At 37.7% G+C, this 21,849-nt stretch overlaps 1 protein-coding gene across 2 annotated transcripts; it reads left to right on the forward strand.

Moving 5' to 3' along the window:
* Positions 1-10,049: 10,049 nt before the first annotated feature.
* On the forward strand, positions 10,050-21,340 carry LOC103720773 (rRNA biogenesis RRP36-like protein). Of its 2 annotated transcripts, XM_039115611.3 has the most exons (10): positions 10,050-10,333; positions 10,476-11,091; positions 11,190-11,335; positions 11,435-11,501; positions 14,835-14,887; positions 16,473-16,527; positions 16,635-16,709; positions 20,508-20,625; positions 20,781-20,827; positions 20,918-21,340. In XM_039115611.3, exons 2-10 carry the CDS (start codon positions 11,008-11,010, stop codon positions 21,023-21,025), a joined length of 753 nt encoding a protein of 250 aa, XP_038971539.3. In that variant the 5' UTR covers positions 10,050-10,333; positions 10,476-11,007; the 3' UTR covers positions 21,026-21,340. The 2 variants fall into 2 exon arrangements, with proteins under 2 accessions (XP_038971539.3, XP_038971540.1); XM_039115612.3 differs by lacking the exon at positions 10,476-11,091 and having other exon boundaries at positions 10,081-10,333.
* Positions 21,341-21,849: the final 509 nt, after the last annotated feature.

The following is a 21,849-nucleotide window of genomic DNA, read 5'->3' on the forward strand; positions in this document are numbered from 1 at the left end:
AAAAAAATTTGTAATTTTTATTTTGTACTTTTATAAATATCACCAGCACTTATTTTTTTACTTCAGTTGAATTACCTAGCTTACAGGAGGAGTTTCTCTATAGTCGTCGTCCTTGTGCATGTTAATGCGTGTGCACTCGTACCATTCTTAAATGCCCATCCAAACGAGCATGCTTGCACAATTTGCACGGTTGGAATGCTGATGGAAGATCCAAGCGGTCGGAATATATGGTTTTATGGCAGGCTTCAAGCCCTTATTGCATCCAGTTCATGCCAGGGACCGGCCAGCCTTCGATCGCGAGTTATTAATGGGACCATTTTGGTGATTAAAGCGAACAAGTGAGCCACCAAAGATGGTAGCCCAGTTGGAACGGAGCGTTTGCTTCCAACCAAATGATTTCAGATTCGAAACGCGCGGGCGTCGATTAAAATTTAGGGACCGGATGCCCTATGCCTGGACACAGGGTTTGAAAGCGCTACTGGTCGGCTAGTAGCTTGGGTGGTGCTAGGTGTGACGTACTCACACGGAGGATCGGATCGGATAACCGAGCTGGCTCACAGGTGGGGAAGGTATAAGTAAAATAGGTCGAAGTGCCCAACACACGATCCGGTTTGCCCGCATCGAACATTCTTCTGGCGGGGTGGGAGCCCAGTTGGGACTACTACGCGGGGGTGGGCTTGTCCCTTCCTCCCTCCTTCCCTTTTTTGTTTTAGCAAAAAAAAAAACGAATAGGTGAGGAGACAAAGCAACCACTGGTTTACACCACCACGAGTTCAATGATGCCATGGATCCCCTCCCATGCGCTTGTGATCAACGATACTTCTAAGAGATACTTAATAATCAATAATTTGTAAAAGATTTTGGAGAATCAAATAACTTTTTAATAGAGTTTTTTTTACATGTATACCCTCCTACATATACGAAATTGTATGAATATTCTTGAAAAATTATTATTTAATATGTATATCTTTTTTTTTCTTTTTTTCATATATACATTTACCGTTTAACATTATTAAAAAATAACCAGCTTAAAATTAAAATAATTGAAATACCCTTATGGATAGATATGCAAAAAAAAAAGTTGTAAAGGTGCATATGTAAATAACAACTTACGAGGGTATTTATGTGATTTTTCATATTTAGAAGGGTATGCATTTAAAAAATTTATTAAGAAAATTAAAACTCGGTTGAAATTTACCGAGTTTTTATGATTCAGTTAGATCGACAAGTCAAAAAAAGATAGAGTCACATTATCAATTTTTTTTTAAAGATCTTGACTCGATCAAATTAAAATATTAAGTAATCATTTTTTTAATGCTATTCTCTATTTGATTTTAATATAATTATCATTATTGAATCTATGACATCTACATATTCTTCATTATTTTTAAAATATTAAAATATATCGAATTTAAATTAATTATAGATGCTTAGATTAGTAAAATATTTTTTAGTAATTTATAAATGTTGAGTTATTGTTTATTTTTGAGGTAAGAATTTTGTAAAAGCAACATAATTTATTCTATAAGAGTTAATATTAACATGATTTAATCTTTTTTTATTTTTTATTAATGAATTATCTTTACTGGATTTTGATTATTTTTTATTAGATTTTTTTTTAAGTATATGCTACCTAAATATGCATAATTGGATATCCATATAAAGTTTCGTTTTCTATGTCTTCCCATGAGGATATTTTAGTTATTTTAATTTTAAATCGTTTATTTCTTAATGGTATTAGATGGTATGGGTACATATATTAAAAAAAAAAGTAAAGGAATGCTATACATGCAAAATAAGTATTTTATGAGGGTATACATACAAATAGCAATTTTACAAGGGCATTCATACAATTTTATATATTTTGGAGATTATACATGCAAAAAACCTTTTAAATATTTTGGTTCACCACTGAAATCAAAATAGGAATGGATTGAAATGAGAATCGGAGTAGCCATATTTTCAAATACGTTTGGTTCGTCACTGGAATTCGAATTGGAATGAAATTTAAATACTAGAAAAGAGCCTGAAATCCACTTCTGGTATATTTTTATAATTCTTGGAGGAGCTATTTCTTGAAAATGTACAAAATAGACTCTTATGGCATCTTCTACCATGTAGACAGAGTTTATGGCGGGTTGCAAAACTGCAACTCAGGTTGTTTGGTTAAGAAATTTTATCTCATGGCTTATGATTATTGATTGCATTTCGAAATCATTTAAGATTTATTATTATAATAGTACAATCGCGTTCTTTTGAAAAAAATACTAAGTGTTCCAACACCTCTAAACATGCAGAGATAAAGTATCTCGTAGTTAGAGATTTAGTTAAAAAGGAAGACGTTGTTATTAAGCACATAGAAACTAATACAATGCAGGTAGATGCATTGACCAAGGACCTAGATTCAATGTATTTGTTAAACAAGTGGAAAATATGGGTCTATTGAAATCTTTTGATGTACTTGGTTAGTGGGAGCATTATTTTGTTAAAATATTATTTGGATGCCATAAAAATATTTTTTTTATTTTTATGTTGGAATATCACATTTATATTTGTGCACATATTGTTGTTTGTAAATGTTGTTTAAATGAAAATCTTAAGCAAAAAAGTGTTGCTTAAGCATAAAGGTATTGTTTTTGTTATAATTGATATCATAATTTGTCTTGATACAAAAAGGTAAAATTGTGTCATAAGCTTAAAGTTGTTAGAGCAACTTTCACTTGAAAGCGTAAGAGGTTTCATTTGAGGCCATAAAGTGGACTGATGATGAACTTTTTATATTTTGATCACATAAGGATACACAGTTCACACTACACACACTACATCATTGAGATCTATGTCGATGAGATTACTAACATTTGTACCCATAGAAGGGTCTTATATTAATAAGTCATATAAAGATTGTGATGATTCAATGTTAGTGGTTTTGTTGGACCAAATTTTTTGACTTAAGATGTTCATTTAGGACATCTTTATATGTGCCAACATGAGGTGAACTTAGCTCGAGAGTCTTTTTCGAACTATATATGTATAGAATAAATATATTTTTAAAAAAATTGAAGTCTTAATCAATATTACCCAATAATGTTGGAATTTCTCATAAAAGTGGGCTTTCATTGATTGAGGACTGATTTTAATTTGATTTATTATATAATACGGGCTAAGTTGTCCTCTAAATGAATGTTTAAGGAGCCCATCATTAGTTTGTGATTATATGGTTATTTTAGGCTCTACTGTCTTAGTCATGCAATGTAGCGAGTATTGGTATAGGCCTGATTTGGTTAATGAGCTTTGTAATGGGTAAACCTATTAATATTACTAATTGGGCTAGGTTTCCACTCCACTCCTATATATATCTGTCTCTAGAGAAATCTTAGGGCATCAAGATCTCTATATTCCTAAGGGGCACCTATCCTATTGAGGAGATAAGCATAAAGAAGAAGATGGAGAGGAAGATCTATCCTACCTTTGTGCTTTCTTCTTCTATAAGTATTGCTGCAGCAATCATCAATGGCTGCTTAGGGCTCGTAAGGTGTAATTTGATCTATAGCTTTTGGTGTTCTAATCTCCTGAATAGTCCATAAATTCAACAACTTTTTCTTGCTTACAATCCAACTCTCATTGTCTCCTAAGGTGCTTGGATTCATCTCGCAAGCTTCGAATTGATTTAAATTAATAAAGCACTTTGTCCTCCAAATGTCCAACGCTTGATTTTGTTTTTGATAAAATTGATGAAAATAGAGTTTACAAACAAGAATAAGGCCCCATCGCTCGTATGTATAAGTTAGAACATTTTTAAGTTTTTTCAAGCATTTGGAACCCAGCATGGACTTAATCTTGAGAGGTATATGTGGATACAAACATGAATAAGCGCCCATTACTCGTTTGTATAAGTTAAAACATTTTTAAGTTGTTTTAAGCATTTAGAACCCTGCATGGACTTGATCTTGAGAGGTATATGTGGATGCAGCAGGTCGAGCCTATCCATGGAATGATGTTGAAGCTTTATGTCACAATCAAATTGTTGGATATTATTTCTCCCTCTCTTTTCTACATTGGACTCAGAAGTGGAGGGTAAGTGATATAATATATATTTGTTAGTTTGACATTGGCAAATGATAACGGTGACAACCTCGGCAACCGAATGAGATGACAAACTTGGCATTGGTCTAGTTGCTAACCTGAACCATTGTACCGACCTGAGTAGACTGGCTGACTAGTGGTCGAGCTATGTGTCTCCAATTCAAAGTATATTAAAGGCGGTTAAAGCTCGTTAAAGAAATGATTATGATTCCTCATTTTATGAGGCACATTATGGAGTGGTTATAGCTTATCCTATATGGTTGAATGGTTACCGCACGATCTATGCCATATCCATGGTTTGCGTAATGTGTGGGCCGTTATCGGGTAGTTCAAGTCAAACTCTACCTAACTCAGTAATTGACGATAACCCTCTCTTTATATAAACAGTGACTAGGAGACCTCTAGGTATACTTTCTAATCTCTCTCTTCCACTTTGCAATTCTCTCGAATCTCTATTGTTTTTCTCCAAAATTCTTACCCGACCTACCCATTGGAGGATCCCCCACTAAATAGAATCCAACAAATGGATTTTCTTTTTCTGATTTCAGGTTTTATCACTAGCTCTAGACTCTATCCAAGCTTAGCCACAACCGTCCTTCAGTTCATCTTTTCATCTTGGATCATGCCTGACCTCATCAGCTTGGTGCCCGATCCGACCTCACTCTTTTAGACTGAATTTTAGCGATAATAGGTGACAACCCTTTTCCCTCTTTTTCTTTTTTTTGGCAAATTTTCTTTTTTTTTAATCTATACAAAAGAATGACAACTTTCAACATGAATTATTGGTACATAAATCAAATCATCTGATCTAGGAGCTTCTATAGAAGCCATTCATTTGCAAGCTATGAATTAATCAGACCAAAGAGCCTCCATCTCACCCTCCAGTACCTCCAATTACAATCTAAAATCATGTGAAAACATTGAAAACACAAAAAAAGAGAAGAAATCCAACAAGAAGTACCCAAGAGAGATTAAAAAGTCTCGAGATCCGAAAGATCAATATCTACAAGGAAGGGACCCAAGGACCGGCAAGGGAGAGTGGAATAGATGGGAGGAAGAGAATGATGGTCTGCGCCTCGATAGTCGAATGAGCTTATGAATATCGAAGAAAGCTATCCACCTTCTCACCGTCTGATTTGTGAGGAATAAATCAAGTATTTGGGTAAGACTAAATGGCTTTCAAGATGAGATCATCAAACAGTCGCAAAGGTCCGATCATACGGATAAAGCAATGGATAGTTTGGATTCTACACCTCTATGCATGCACGGTTAAGGGAGAAGTAGAGGACCAGATATTGAAACCGGCCTGTGATAACCGAAGTCATACCAAAAATTAAAATAAATTGAAAATAAGATAATTAAATATAATATAAAAATATGTTTTCACAAATTTTCTAATTTTGAGTTTGAAAGTTTAAAATCATCCCAAAGATAAAAATGAATTGTAACCTTTTCCATTTTTTTATTTTGATCAAAATCATAAAAAATAATTAGAAAGTATTAATGATCACCATAATCTATCTAAATTATCTAGGAGTTGGCATAGCAAATAGATGTATTTTATCAACGTAATATATTTGGTCTTGGTAAATAAGATAACTATTAAAGATATTTGTTATCAAGGGTTCGATATCATCTCGTGCCATCATATTGCACCTTTTTTTTTCTCAATAGTTTAATTAAAAATCAACCTAAAACTAGTTATGATTAACTATATCCCTATGTAGTGTACTCTACACAAAGAAGCTTTGTGCAATTTAAAAGGTACTCTCTCTCTCTCTCTCTCTCTCTCTCTCTCTCTCTCTCTCTCTTGTTGCAGAAGATGATGGGCCACCTATCCCCAATCCTATTGCAGTACAATCTAAAAGGTTTCTAATTCAACCTTGTTTGTGGTTCTGTTGATCATGTACATTGGCCTTCATTGATACTCCTAGGTAAGGATGGCAATGCTTTAATTATTTTATCTATTTAATTTATTTCAACTCACAGAAGAAGAAGCTAGATTATCTATTTAATAAAATGGTCAAATTTGAATATAAATTTTTAACTTATTTAATAAATAGATCGAGTTTGAATTGATAAAATTTTAATTTACTATGTATTTGACCCGATTTTTTTTCTTGTTTGACCCGACTTGATTGCCACACCCTGAATTAGAGATGGGCATCGGGCCGTGCCGGGCCCGGCCAGGCCCAGGCCCACAGACTAAACGGGCCGTGCCTGGCCCGGCCCGCTTAGCCTATAAGCTAAGCCCGGCCCGGCCCTAGGCCTGTGGGGTGGCGGGCCGTGCCGGGCCCTGGCACGAGACGGGCCGTGCCTGGCACGGCCCGTATGGCAAAAAAAAATAGCCGTTACGGGCCGTGCCTGTCTGGCAAAAAAAAAAAGCCGTTGCCATAACGGCTTTTTTTGGTTTTTACCCAAAATACCCCTCCCAATAAGGCTAATTTGAGGGGTATTTTGGAAAAAAATATTTGGAGTCCTATAAATACCCCTTTCCTCCCTCATTCTCACCACACCAAACCAACTCTTCTCTCCTTCTCTACTACTACTATTTCTCTCTTCTAGCAATTTAATTTTTAGTTTGCATTTAGCAAGTGTTCAAGTGCTACACAAGAGGAGGTTCTTGTTGAGAAGAGAAGGAGGTTCTTGTTGAGAGCACAAGAGGAAGCTCACAAATCTCAGCTCTACCTCTGGTCCTCTACTCAATTTCTTCTTGTGGTTAGTTTTTATTTTTTGCATTCATCAATTTAGATATGTCATCTTTTGAGGAAAGTCATTTTGGCATTCCTCCTGTTTCTGAGGGAGAAGAAACTAATCCCCAACCTCATGTTCCTAGTTCCTCTAGAACTGGTGAACCGAGTGAAGATCAAACCTCTTCCCGTAAGAGGACTAGTGCTGTATGGAATGAATTTGATAGAATTATGGTTAATGGAGTCTGGAAAGCAAAATGTAAAAAATGTGCCAAACTTTATAGTTGTAGTAGTAGTGGAGGAACAGGCCATTTAAAAAGACATCAAGAGAGTCATAGGATGCATGATTCTCGTCTTCAAAGTACCCTTAATATACAAGGGGATCACTTTTAGGTAATTTTGCATATAATCATGAAAATCAAAGAAAATCACTTGTAAAATGGATAGTTAAGGATGAATTATCTTTTAGTTTATGTGAATCTTTTAATTTTGAAGAATATGTTCAATTAAACCTACAACCTGCTTACAAAAGAACTAGTAGGCATACATTTAGAAGAGTAGCTATGACTAACTTTTTAGCAATGAGACAAAGTTTAATTGAAACACTCTCTACTTTAAATGTAAAAGTTTCATTAACTTCTGATATTTGGTCAGCATCTGTAGGTAGTAATTATTTTATTGCTATTACTGCTCATTATATTGATAATGATTGGCAATTAAATAAACGTATTCTTGCTTTTTGTACTTTTGATTTTCCACATTCTGGGCAACAAATTTCAAATGCCATTTATCAAAATGCATGTTCATATAATAATTAATGATAAAATTATGTCTATTACTTTTGATAATGCATCTAATAATAATTCTGCTGTTACATTATTAAAGGACTCATTGCATCCCATGTTAAATGAAAATTTATTGCATATTAGATGTGCATGTCATATCTTAAATCTTTCTGTTCAAGCTGGCATGGGCATGATTCAAGATGTCATTTCAAAAATTAGAAATGCAGTTTCTTTTTTCATGCTTCAAGATCAAGACTTCAAGAATTTAAAGAACTATGTATAAATCATGGTAAACGTTTTAAAAAATTTAAACTTGATGTAATTACTCGTTGGAACTCAACATATAGCATGATACATGATGCATACCCATATAAAAACTTATTAAGTGCATATATTAATGATCGTGGATTAGGCTTTACATTGACTGAAATTGATTGGAATAAAGAAAAAAATTTGGAAGATTTTTTGCTTAGTTTTTATAATGCTACTAATGTTCTTTCTGGTATTTATTATCCAACTTCATGTTCAATTTTACAACAAGCATATATGATTAGTCAAAAATTTGTAGAACATAAATATGATGATGTTTTAATGCTTATTATTGAACAAATGGAATCTAAATGGAATGAGTATTGGGACAAGATATGTCCTATGCATAACTTAGCTGCTGTATTTGATCCAAGAGTTAAATTGAATGGCGTACTAATTTTACTTGATGCATATTGTGAAAATATGATTCAAAATCCTGAACCTGCTAAAATTGAGGTAAAACAACTTCTTTATGATATTTATGCTATATATGATGAAAAAATTCGTGGATCTAGATTCTCCATACAAAGCTCTATTTCTTCTTCTAGTAGTTCTCGTTCGTCATCTATTTTTTCATTCATTGCACAGAGAAAACACATACATGCTTCAAGTTCATCTTCATCTTCTTCATCTTTAAGTAGTGAACTAGAATTTTATTTACGAAATGATCTTCAGTCTGCATATGATGAAAATCAAATAGAGAGTCTAGATGTATTATCTTGGTGGAAGAGTGTTAAAAATCAATATCGTGTTATGTCTGCAATTGCACGCGATATTTTAGTTGTACCGATGTCCACAGTAGCATCGGAATCCGCTTTTAGTGCAGGTCGGCGTGTTCTTGACGAAAAGAGAAGTAGGATGACTGGCGAAACGGTTGAGATGCTTCTCTGCTTCAAAGATTGGTTGGATGCTGAGGTGAAACTTCAAGATAAATGTGGACATGATATAACATCCTCTGATGATGATGATACAAACACTACTGAATAGTGAATACTGATGATTAGTAAGATTTTGATCATTTATTTTTATTTCTTAATTTTTTATAATTATACATTTTTATTTTTTTAATTGTTAAAGTGAGTCATCTCTATTTTTTCTCCTTTCTTATTGTATTCTGGAGGTCAGACCAAGGTCCAAACCTCCCTTCATGTACCATTTTGATTTAAATTAATAAACTGGTAGGGGTCTATGCCAAACCCCCACCATTAAGGTGACTTTATATTAATAAATTCTTAGTTCTCAATATTTATTAATTTATTAAAAAAATTTAATTCCCATTTATTTTAAGGAGGACGAGCCGTGCCTGGCCCGGCCCAGGCCCGGTTCAGGCCCTTATGGGCCGTTCCGGGCTGGTTCGCGGGCCATGCCATGCTTGGCCCACGAATCGTGCCAGCCCAGGCCCTTATGGGCTGTGCCGGGCTGGCTCGCGGGCCGTGCTGTGCTTGGCCCACGAATCGTGCCAGCCCAGGCCCTTATGGGCCGTGCCGGGCTCAGCCCGCGGGCCAGGAATTCGTAACCCAGCCCGACCCCCTTTTATGGGCCGTGCTAGGCACGGCCTGTTACTGTAGCAACCCGCTTCGTGCCGAGCCGGGCCGGGCCGCCCATCTCTACCCTGAATGCATCTAAGGGGGCGTTTGGTAACCCCAGCAGGATCACCACGGTGATCTAAGATCCCTGGTGATTCGAATACTGGAGTGATTTGATCCCTAGTGATCTAAGATCAATGTGTTTGGTAGGCTATGGTCCAGTGATTAAAAATTCCTGGGTATCCATGAGTAACTTGTTTGGTATGGTACGGGGATCCAAGATCACCGACCACATAATATCACAAATACCCCCGATATACCTTAGATGGATTTTTTATGTATTTTTAATTCTCATGAATCAAAAATATAAGTTAATATGCTAAATTGTTACAACATTGTTCTTTTTATTCTATTAAGACTACCATGACTCGGCCTAATTACCAAAAATTTGTAGTCGTTTTAAAGTCAAGTTTCTTTCCACTTGCTCATCATTTTTCATTTTTATTTATTTATTTATTTATTTATTTTTTTTTTCCTTTCTTTTCTTTTTTCTTTTTTCTTTTCCTTTCTTTTCTTTTCTTTTCTTTTTTTTCCTTTCTTTTCTTTTTTTCTTTTTTTTTCCTTCCTTTTCTTTTCTTTTTCTTTCCTTTTCTTTTTCTTTCCTTTTCTTTTCTTCCCTTCTTCCTGTTTCTTCCCGAAGCTTCTCCTCTTCTTTCTTCTTTTTGTTTCTCCTCTTCTCCTCCAATTCTTCTTCTCTTCTCCTTCTTCTTTCCAGAACTCCTTCCGACTTCTTCTCCTTCTTTCTTTCTTCTCCTTTCTTCTTCCACGAAGGAAGGAAGGCGAGCTCGGGAGGGAGGCTAGCGGGAGCCCACCCCATCGTGGGGAGCACAGGAAGGGCCTCCGACCGAGGATCGGCGGCGCTACGGCCATGGATCCACCGGTAAGTGGCCATTCCCTCCTCCTTCGTCTCTTCTTTTTCTTCTTTTTTTATTCTTCTTTTCTTCTTCCTCTTCTTTCTTCTTCTTTCCTCTTATCCTTTTTCTTCTTGTTTTTTTTCTTCTTTTCCTTTCCCGATTCATCAGATCTCCCCTCTTTTCCCATGAAGCAAGGGGGAGATCTCCCTGTCAGATCGCTCGGGAGGAGCTGGGCCGAGGCCGACGATGCCCGCGACCGGCTAGCAGCGCCCGCGGGACGGCTGCGGTGAAGGATAGTTTGGTCAACATCAGATCACCTCGCTTCGGTGATGTTGGAAACCCGTCCTCAAGGACGGGTATCCGATCACTGGACTGGACGGTGATCTAAAAAGTGGGGTGATCCGATATCACCGCCACGTAGGATTACTAAGATGAAACCAAACACGGTGATTTTATCACTTCATCCGGATCACCCTTGATCCTGGGGTTATCACCCCATACCAAACGCCCCCTAAGTGTTGGGGTTGGGAAATTCTAGCGTGTTTGAGTTGGACCTGGATTGGCTTGGATAGACTCCGATTTGTTCCGGTCCTGCGGGTCTGGGCCGGGTCTCTAGACTTTTATAACCTCCGCCTCAAACTCTGGGCACCCCCAACGACCAAAACCCTGGGCTCTTCTTCTCTGGTGTGTTCGAGAGGGCATGGCAAGCGACAAACCCAGCGGAAGCGCCGCCGCCGCCGCCGCCGCCGAGAGCGACGAGGAGATAGGTCTCTCCTCGGAAGAGGTCTGGGAAGGAAACACTGTCGGAGCCCTGTTACTCTCCAAACCCTCGAACTATTTCCTTTCCGAATCTTCTAATCATCTTCTTCTTTCCATGGCCAGGTGGAGGAGGAGGAGCAGGAGTTGGAGCGGGAGCTCGCCGACGTGCCCTTCGAGGAGCTGCTGAAGGCCCGGGCCGATGGCTCCCACATCTCCCGCCCCCCCAAGTCCGCCCCCAACTCGAAGCCCGGCCGCGCCAACAAGAACAGGTTCCCGGGACTTTTTAGATTTTGTTGTTGATTTGAAGCTTCTTGTGTTTTACTTTCTTCTTGGTGATGAGTATTGCTGTGTGGTTTATGATTGGGAAGGCCGATGGAGGTGAGCAGCAAGGTGCGTATGGGGAGGTTTAGGGAGGTCATCCAGGCGCCCAAAAGGGTGAGTTTTTTTTTTCTTTTTTTTTTAAAAAAAAATTAGTTTAATCTGTTTGTTGTTATATATGTATTCTGGATCTCCTTTAGAGGTAGATTGAAAAGGAGACAAATTTATGCTTTCTGGTATGGATGTTTGATCTGGGTGTCGATATGGTTTCTGGGTATCTTGTATTTGACAATGAATTTTAGATATATGATTATCGGATTGGTTTGAGATTAAGAAAACCATGTTATCTCGCCAATAAATTAAGAAACAGTATGATTTTAAGAGAGCATGAGGAGATGGGTATGTTCTTGTATCTGATACTAACTTTGAGATATACGATCGTGTGAATGGTATGGGATAAGGAACTTTGGTTTCCTAGCAATAAATTAACAAATAATTTTAAGGGGAATGTCACTTTTAGCTTATGGCTGTGCTTTTATTTTTCTTGTTATCTTATAATATTCTTTCTTTATTTTCTGAAGGAGGTAGTTTTGTCAGCCACCTTCTATAGCTTTCTAGGCTATTTGAAGGATATAGTTGTGGATTCGCATTTTTGGGTAGTTAATTTGTTTGTGGTTGCAAACTGCAAACAGAACTAAAGGATGTTTGCTAACTTTGACAGGCAAAGTGATTGCATGCTTGATGCTTCTTGTAGCAACTAAGTACGTTCTACATGATTAAGATGAAGGTGCCTTGTTGCTGATAGCTCAAGCCTGCTCTACTTCAAATGTTTCTTTGATCTTATATGTTGCCCTAACATTGTCTTGCTGTGCTTTTCATGCTAGTGGCATGTCCTTGGATCAGCTAATTAATTGACCTTAGCTAATATATCTTTGCTAAACGAACCAAAAGAAGCAACCAAGACAGCATGAAACCTCATTATTTGTCAAATTCAAATCCTGCTTTACAAGATGTTTTGAGGTAGCCAGTAGTGGTGCTTTTGCTAATAATAGCCATGTGTTGCAGCAAAATCTTATCTTCCTGGTTGATTGCCCCACCTAACAGATGATGAGATTCTTGATTGATTTGATCGAATTTTCAAAAATTTATTAAGCACTTGCAGATGCAACTATGAATTGTATCTGGGATATTAACTTTAAAAATAAGGTGCTATTTGCATTGCTGATGCATTGGTTCAACTTATTCCGACACTTGTGGATAAACACCTCATTTGTGAACTTTCAGCTTCATGAGGGTAGTAAGGCAGATTGCAACCTTGGTCTTGCGCTTTCAGCTTCACAATGGTGGTAATGCAGACTGCAACCTTGATCTTGGGCCTCTATTGCTATTTCTACTCATCATTCTCCAATCTTACTTTGAACCGATTTTCATCATGCACAGTCTCATTGGGCAACTGTCTTCCTTGAGCTAAGGGACCTTTCTTAGGTGGCTGCATGTGTATAGCCTTGATAGGGTCCCATGATTGTAAGGTTGTGACCAAGGTCCGCCATACCGATGTACTGGTGGGCATCGATACCGATTCGGTATCTGTTAACTGGCCAATAGAGCAGCGAAGTCCGTGTATGCGAAAAACAAACGTGTGGAAGCATTAAATGCCACTCTGTGGCATTAAATGGCCCATGCGGGGCAACCCGTGTGGGCGCGTTGCCCCGCTGGAAACCGCGTGCGGGCGTGATTTCCTGCGGGGGAATCGGCCGCAGTTGCGGTTTTCTGTGCGGGGAATCACGTGCAGACGCGAGCTGGGCGCGCGATTCTCTGCTCGCGCCCGCGCGGACACAGTTTCGAGCGCGGGGAACCGGGCGCGGTTCCTAGCTTGGGAAACTACGTGCGAGCGTGGTTTCTAGCTCACGCCTGTGCGGGCGCGGCGGCCCGGTCCGCACCAATACAAAGGTGGAACCATTTTTTAAGGCTGTACCGGACCGGTCAGAGGCTAAACCGGCCAATACGGGCCAGTTCAGCAGACCATCGTTGTGACATAGCTCTTATATTAGTGACCAGTCTTGGCTATGATTTCTAACCTTCTGCTGAACTTTATAATTTCATCCAACACATTAATAGAGAAGTTAGCAACTTAAATGATATCTTCGTAAAGGATGGGCAAGGATGCCATTGTTAATGATTGTTGTTATGACACCCTTGTCCCCTTATCTTAATTTTAGTCGGGCTTCTTTTTTTAATTACAACTTATAAATCTGCATGAATTAAGTCCTCGACTGTTTGATCTAGTTTTCTGAATTTCTAATTTTATAATTTGGTGTTCTTTTCATCGTCTAGAGCCACCTTTTACAAAATGTCTAAAATAACTTTTAATGCCATGTCTGCTATCCATCACATGTGAAAATGCTTTTTCATTATATACTTTTTTTTAGTGAATAGTCGTTAGTCCGGATGGTTGGTGGAACTGTCCTGAACCGGGCTGTTCAGGGAGGACCAAGTCGTATCGGCGATGGACCGGTACGGTTCCGGCAACTGAAACGAAAAGCAGTTGATGGAGAGGGAGAAGGAGAAGAAAAGAAAGGAAAATAGAGAGAGAGAGAGAGAGAGAGAACGGGGGAGGGAGGGAGGGAGAGAGAAAAGAAGAGAGATTGTCGTGGAGGTTGGCGAGCTCGTTGGCCCTCCGCCGGCCTTCCTTCTCTCTTCCTCCCTTTCTCCCCTTTCTCTCTCTCTCTTTTTCTTTCTCCCGTTCTCTCTCTCCCTCGCCTCCTCTACTATGTTTGTACTGATCCGGCATAGAACGATATGGGGGCATACCGACCCGTGCTGCCGGACAACCGGTCCGAGCCCTGATTCCGGCACAACAGACCTTGGTGCAGATTATGGTTGGTGTTGATTTTTAGTTTTGCGTTGGTTGCTTTGTATATGATCATAGATGCTACATTAAGAATTCTTTCTCTTCTAATATATTGGAAATATATTTTGATCATGATTTTAGGGAAAACATATCCTAGATATGAATATATGCTAGTGATAGATCAATGTCAGTGAAGATAACATTTTCTTTATATATATATATATATACCTATATATACCTATATATATATACCTATATATACCTATATATATATACCTATATATACCTATATATATATACCTATATATATGTATACCTATATATATGTATACCTATATATATTTATACCTATATATATTTATACCTATATATATATATATACCTATATATATGTATACCTATATACCTATATATATATACCTATATATATGTATACCTATATATATGTATACCTATATATATTTATACCTATATATATATATATACCTATATATATAGGTATCCACATGGGTCAATAGTGCATATAATTTACTTGAATATTCACAGCTGTATTATTGTCTTCACATTTACACTCTTTCTGTTTTCCAACTCTCTTCCAGGTTGTAAGAGATCCACGGTTTGAATCATTATGTGGAACTCTTGATACAGAAGGGTAAGCTTTTCCCCTTAGTTCCTTCAGTTTTTGTTGTAAATGTGGCTTTTACATCAGATGCTAAATGACATATGCTATTGCTTTTGATGCATAGCTCAAAAAGTTCTTTAGGCTCATCCAAGGTTCATTCATTATTTAATCAACATGTGCAGCCACCAGGCTGAGAACTTTTATCTGTATCTTCATGCATTTATCTCTCAGACCGTTCAGGCTCCATTCTAATGAAACGACAATGAGTAAAGGGGTTAAAAAAAAGAAGTTGTCCATTTTGTTTGTTTAAAAAGAATAGATGAGTGGGGTATCTATATATGATGCTTAAGGTTTTGCACCCACCTTTTTGGATAGTGCAGAAAATGTGACCAGATGGCTGCTGTAGAGCTACTTTAAGAACTTGTATAAGTAGCTGAAGCAGTGGATGTTAAACAAAACCCATTAGTAAGATACATGTACTGATTTTAAACCTATCCTCTTTTCCCTTTGAGCTCATCATAATTTTGTCCATTCGGACCTACCTTAGCGTCTTCTGTTGTTCAAGGAGCACTTAGTTTTAACACTTTCGCAGTGGCCCGACTATGGGTTGCTCACTAACTTTCTCAACCAGTAATCCTATCTCATTGGCAAGAAGCCAACCATCGCCGATCTTCAGGACACAGCTCAACGCCCTGAAGAGGACTTTCAAGCCTTTTTGTTTCCACAACTGGCTGTTTGCCTGATGTTAGGGATTATTGTGCCTCTTTTTTTTTTTTATATAATTCAGCTGTTGATTTTATGCCTTCTCTTGAATCGTATAGTAGAAAATCAATAGTTGGTGATTATGAGAAGTGATCATCTTCTATAATCTAACTTTATGCCACATGTTAGATGCTATCTCTGTTTGCACCTATCTAAACTGTATCTGAATGTCCACGGGACTTTCTTATGCCTTTTTCTTGTTCAAGTAGTACATATTATTCTATTTTCCACATTTTCATGTCCATTTCTTCCTATTTCTTTGTTTGTCATATTTGAACTTTGAACTCAATTAAGCTGCTCAAGCATAAAGTCTTTCCTTGTTTCTAATGTCAAAGATTTGGATGGAGCATCATTCATAAAGCTCACTCCATTTACTGTTATAGGGCTCTGCAGTTTGGATATATTTTTGCTCTAAACTTTGCGATCGTCAATATATTGAATCAAGTAACTGACAGGACACAATCTGAGAAATGAAAAGCCATTAAACCTAATATTTTCTGCACTCAATGAAATGTTCTCTTTTCTTTTTTCCTTATGATAGATTGTGTTTCCATTTCATCTTACATTTTCTGCCCATTGGTAAGTATAAAACTATCTGCATGATTTTTCTTTTTTCAAAGAATGTCATCCCATGTCACAAAAGAGGGGATGATATAGTTGGTTCAAGCCCTATAATACAGTTGGGCCCCCTTTTTGGTGCTCTTTTTGGGGTACCTGTATAATTTAATCTTAAACAGATCAAGTTTTCAGTTATGCTGTTGTATTTTCTTCTTCTTGTGATTTAATATGCATTTATTTCCTCCTAGAACATGTGCTAATGTTTTTATGCTTCACTTTTTTGGTTGGAAGCCAGGTTTAGAAAGAGATACAATTTTCTGTTTGAGGTTGAACTTCCTGCTGAAAAAGAGGTGATTCTTCTTTTAGTATACATGTTATGATGTTAGATGCCTTGACTAAAGGAAGTTCTGAATTATTATAATTTTTAGCTGCAATTGACAATGTTGGATGTCTACAGAAGCTTCAGAAGTTGATTAAGAAGTCAAAAGACCCAAATGTTATTGAGGAGTTGAAGAACCATATCTCTTGGATAGTAAGTCTTACATTTAGAAATCTTACCTACAGAAAATCCGTTTTATTGGTTTCCTTATTATTGCCCTTATATTTCCTCGATGCTTGTACTATTGGTGAGAACTAAATGAATGCATAAAATGCATGTTATGATATATGGATTGGTAAACTTATAGTGCTTTTTTATTAAATAAACATTGGCATTTTATGGTATATTTTCCCTTTGTTATATTAGTAACAAGGGTCACAAAACTAGTATTGGAGGATGTACTGGCCGGGACCGGTTTGGTACGGTATGGGTGTATATCGTACCGTTCCGGGGTGCATCGGAATAGGGAGAGAGAGGGGGAGGGGGAGAAGTGAAGAGAGGGAGAGGGAGGGGGAGAGGGAGAGAGAGAGGTAGGGGGGAGGAAGGGGGGAGAGGGCGAGGGAGGAGGAGATGCTTACTGATGACAGGTGAAGAAGAAACCTTAGGTAAGGGGGTGCGAGGCCTCCAAGAACTCCATTGGCTAGCATCGAAGCTGGGAGAGAGGCGCCGATGATGTCGAAGAGAGGAGGCAAGAGAGGCATTGAACTCTCTCAAACAAGAGAGAGGGAGCGAGTGAGAAAACGCTGGTTCAACACTTAGACAGAACGAATAGGGCTTTTATAAACGGGGTGGGAGGGTTCTTTAAACGAAACAACCCGAGCAGCTGAACCATCCTAGGCAGTGTTAGTACGGTTCAGTGTAGGCTGAATAACCTGGTTTGGATTGGTTCGACATTCCTTGATTAGCAATCTTACTAGCTATTAGAGCATTATTTATAATTGCATATATGGTCAAATGTCGAAGTGGAAATTATTCTATTTAGAATGCTGAAAGTAAACATATTGTTAGATTCTTCTCTTCAATATATGTCCAATGGTTTCTGAGGTCTTTGGATATATGCCCTTTTCTGTTTGGCACCTACAATGTCTGCAAGTTGATGATTTTTGTTTCTTAGCTGTACAAAACCTTAGGAGCAGGAGTTGTGAAAACGCATGAGACATGCTCAAATATATAGAACCACAGAGTACCCTTACCAATGAGTAAACATTAAGATACAAGGCTTATATTTTGGTTTCAAAATGCATTATGACCAAAGATCCCAATACTGTACAAATGAATAGCCAGTCAAGTGATTTGAAAGAATGATCCTTTACGAAAGGATGATAGAAAGCTGCAATGAGGTGTATTGAATATTTGGTGGTCCTATAGGAGGAAGATGGGAAGCCCCTAAAATGAATAAAATTAAAGTTAGTACTAACTCAAATCACATCTATTACGCTTAGTGAAAGAAATTTACTTGGAAAGTGGTTGGAGGATATGCAAGACAATCAAAATTCTCCAAAATCTAGAGAGAATGAAACTAGCACTTATTCAGATACTGTTGTATGAAGAATGTAATGAGAATCTGAAAGCAACATGAAGGTGAACCAATGATCGTTACATCAGAATGGATATTTCGGGCTACAATTACCAAATTAGGCATTTATGAGTTTGGCAGGGGACCAAATCCTAGTGATCTCACAAATGACTGAAGTAGATATTAGGAGGCAACCATAATTACCTAAAGGTGATCAGATTTGAATATCTTATGGGCAAGTCTGGCCAAGGCATGACAACTAAAATGGCAGCTTGAAGACCTCCAATGGTGGAGATCTCCATGGAATTTGCTAAATCTCATAGTTTACCTTTGAATGATGTCATTGGATGGCTATATTGAGCTTAAGCTATAATTGTTGCGCTCTGCTGTTCTGTATTGGGCATAAAGTGTCACTTTTTTTTAAACAATACAGGGCACTATGGTGCATGTACAGAACTATGCACATTTATATATGTATGTACTAACTAGAATTCAGTACGCATGATCCACATGGACTCCTAAAGGAAGAATATTTGATGAATGGATTTGATTAGAGGGGGAACATTTAATGGATGACCATTATCAGAGGTGGAAGAGAATGGATGATAGGAGAAAGAGAAGGACAAACATGGCTCTCCAGACCTGCATTGTATGGGGGCATGAGACCCAGAAGTCAAGAAGAAAAGTGGTTATGACGCCATGTGTACATGGCTGCACTCTGAGACTCTTTTCTTTCTTTCTTTTTAGAGAAAACGGCGCACCATTACCACCATGTCATGTATGGAGAGATCGATATATAAACTTGTCTAGTGTGAGTCTCACCATGGTGAGATTGGTGCATGGTTGACCAAATAGGCCCGATTTTTCTTTCTTCAACCACCATGCAAAGGCCTGGTTAATACATTGGTGTTTCATATCCCTTGTTTTAGTTGGAAGTTGAAACACTTACAAAGGAATTGGTTGATTATTAGATTTTGGTCCTCAATCATTTGCCTTCTAGTTTTCTGTCCATAGAAGTGAAGCTCATCCCATTGATTTGAGGCATCTTTTTTAATCACTGGCACTATAATGGTGTGGTGTAGTGGCTACATTATAATATTATAATACATTACTATAATCTCCCCTCTCTCACCCATAAACAATTTGTATATCGCAAATCAATTAGAAGATGATTCTTCTTCATACCAGTAATACTCCTTTGAACTATGGTGCTTTCAATGCAAGCATCTTGTAGTATATTTTGTAAGTGCAACAGCTTCATCTGGACATTCTCATTGTTTTTTGACTGGACAAGTCTAAATTTGTAATCATATCTACATATTTATGTATGTGAACAAGGAAACATATATACCATGCGTATGCATCTGCGTATGCACATATATTCAGATACATATATGGTATTTTTGTTTGCATGGATGTATGTCAGATCCTTCCTCATAGCTCTACTGCTTAAACTTTGGATGATATCTCCAAATTAACTTATCAGCATGGAATAATCATGTTTGATCCAATGTGGGGTTACGAAGATCTATTTAGGCAATCGTCTTTGTGATAACCATATGTCTTTTACTGGACCAAGCTTGTTTGACAGGAAGAAACCTGCCTGTTTGTCTTATTCGTTCTGTGAAGGAAGTTAGATATCTGGATCAGATGGCTCTGGACATGCTGCTGGTCTTGGATTAAAATATTTGTTCGATCTGGATTCAGTTGTATTTGTGGTGACTGGATTCCGTAGATGTTTTATTTTTGAGATATCAAGGTCAAGCTATAGTCATGCTGCATCTGTTCTGTTCTCATTCCATTGTCAGTTAACTAGTGCAGATCTTGCTAAACCCAGTGTACAATTTATTTAAACGAGGTGTTTTAAATGATGTCAGATTTGCAATTGTTCATGGGCATGAATTAGTTTGTCCATCAAAGTAAAGCAAAATTCTAGAAGCTGGGTACATCGACTAAAGCTGATAAGCTATTTAAAAGTTCTAACCAATATAAATGGGAAGTAAAATAAGGTCTTAAGGAATAGTGATGCAACAATCATTGATGCAGGCCAACTCTATTTGGTCCTGCATCAAAATTGGCTTAAGTATTTGTAAATGGAACATTTGAAGATTAATGACTGTCACCGTCTCAATTGGATGTAGAAAAAAAACATTGCACGAGTAGTTAACCTTCGGGGCACATGCGATGCAAGAATGTTCTTTGATCTATTAGTATTTTTGAATTTGATGTTGCATTCAATTCTGCAACTATGTGAAGGGACGCTTTAGAAATCCTAAGTTGAGTAGGATTATTGTCTTATACTTATTTGATGGGTACTTCACTTCAACTTGAAACTGATGAAGTCTGTTAAACTGCTTGTCTTGTGGACATCATACCTTGTGATTAGATGTACTACAATATGCTGATCATCTATCAACACAATTTTACTTCTCCAGGATAAGCAGCTAAAGTCAGGCCCTCGTAAGAGTGCTGAATCTGGAATTCTATCCGAGCATATAAAGAAAGAAAGAGAAGCAGCAAAGCGAGGCAAACAGCCATATTATCTCAAAAAATGTCTGTCTACATACTCCCTTCTTTACATCTTGACACACAAAAAAGCCCAATCACTTGCACAGAAAAACACATGCATGCACACAAGCAAACTCAGTTCTGCATTGTCATACACATCTTGTGCATGTTCAAAATTTAACTTAATTTTTGTTGGGCAGCGGAAATTCGGAAGAGGAAGCTGATAAACAAGTATGATGAACTAAAGGTTTGTATCAGCCCATGAAACATGGTATAATTGATCTGTAACTAGTCTTTTTATTTTTTATTTTTCTTCATTCCTCTATTTGCTCCACAGGCAGAAGGAAAGCTTGACTCCTTCATTGAGAAGAGGAGGAAGAAGAATGCATCTAAAGATCATCGCTATATGCCTTACCGGAGATCAAATGATGGCTCACAACAATGAACTAGAGTACCTTTAGAGTTGAGGACAGTAATTTCCTTGTTCTATCTAAGCCGGATCTCAGATCGTCTCTCCTTAGTCTTTGTTGTTCCAATGGGTGGCTAATGTGAGGGCCTTGTTCACTGGGCTGTGGATTGAGGAGTCTGAAGGAGAGAGAAAGAAGACAATTATTTGCAGAAATACAAGCGAGCAACCTGTTTCTTATTGCATCTCTGTCTTTATACTGGGAAAATCGTATGCAAGCTAATTAGTCCTAGTGCTTGATATTTTGATCTGTACAAGTTAATTAGTTCAAATGCCTGATAAAAATGCAACATATATATTGATCTCTTTTTCTGCATGAAGATCGAAATCTCGGCTGCAAACATGTCATGCAAGCTAAATTTAGATTTGTTGTGCAAAGCATCAGATATTAAAACTTCTAGTTTTAGACGAAGGGAAAATCATCAGACAGTGATGGCCATGAGAAAAAATTATGGGCCAACAACATGTGGTTACCCTGGGAGCTAGGTTGGAGAGATCATCAAGAGGGATGAGGTAGTCTGTAGAGGGTCATTCATACTACAGCTCACATCTCTTATGATATGGTGATTGCATGAAGGGTTCAATGGTAGGGACAAGCCAACTACATTTAACTTGGTGGAGCATTAATTCTGGAGAAAGTCCTTTTCCTATCCGTACGATGACAGTGCTCATAATTTGTGGTCCTTGGAGGACTATCTCTACGAAATTTGTTGTGCAAATGCATAGCTAACTTTTGGTTTAAGAATACAGAATTCGGATCAACTGGGTTAAGTGCAGTAAAATGGAGGGAAGAAGGGAGGGTT

The sequence above is a fragment of the Phoenix dactylifera genome, chromosome 10, assembly GCF_051530095.1.
Source record: "Phoenix dactylifera cultivar Ajwa chromosome 10, Ajwa_hap1_PhDact_Kaust_v1.1, whole genome shotgun sequence".
Lineage (NCBI taxonomy): Eukaryota > Viridiplantae > Streptophyta > Magnoliopsida > Arecales > Arecaceae > Phoenix > Phoenix dactylifera.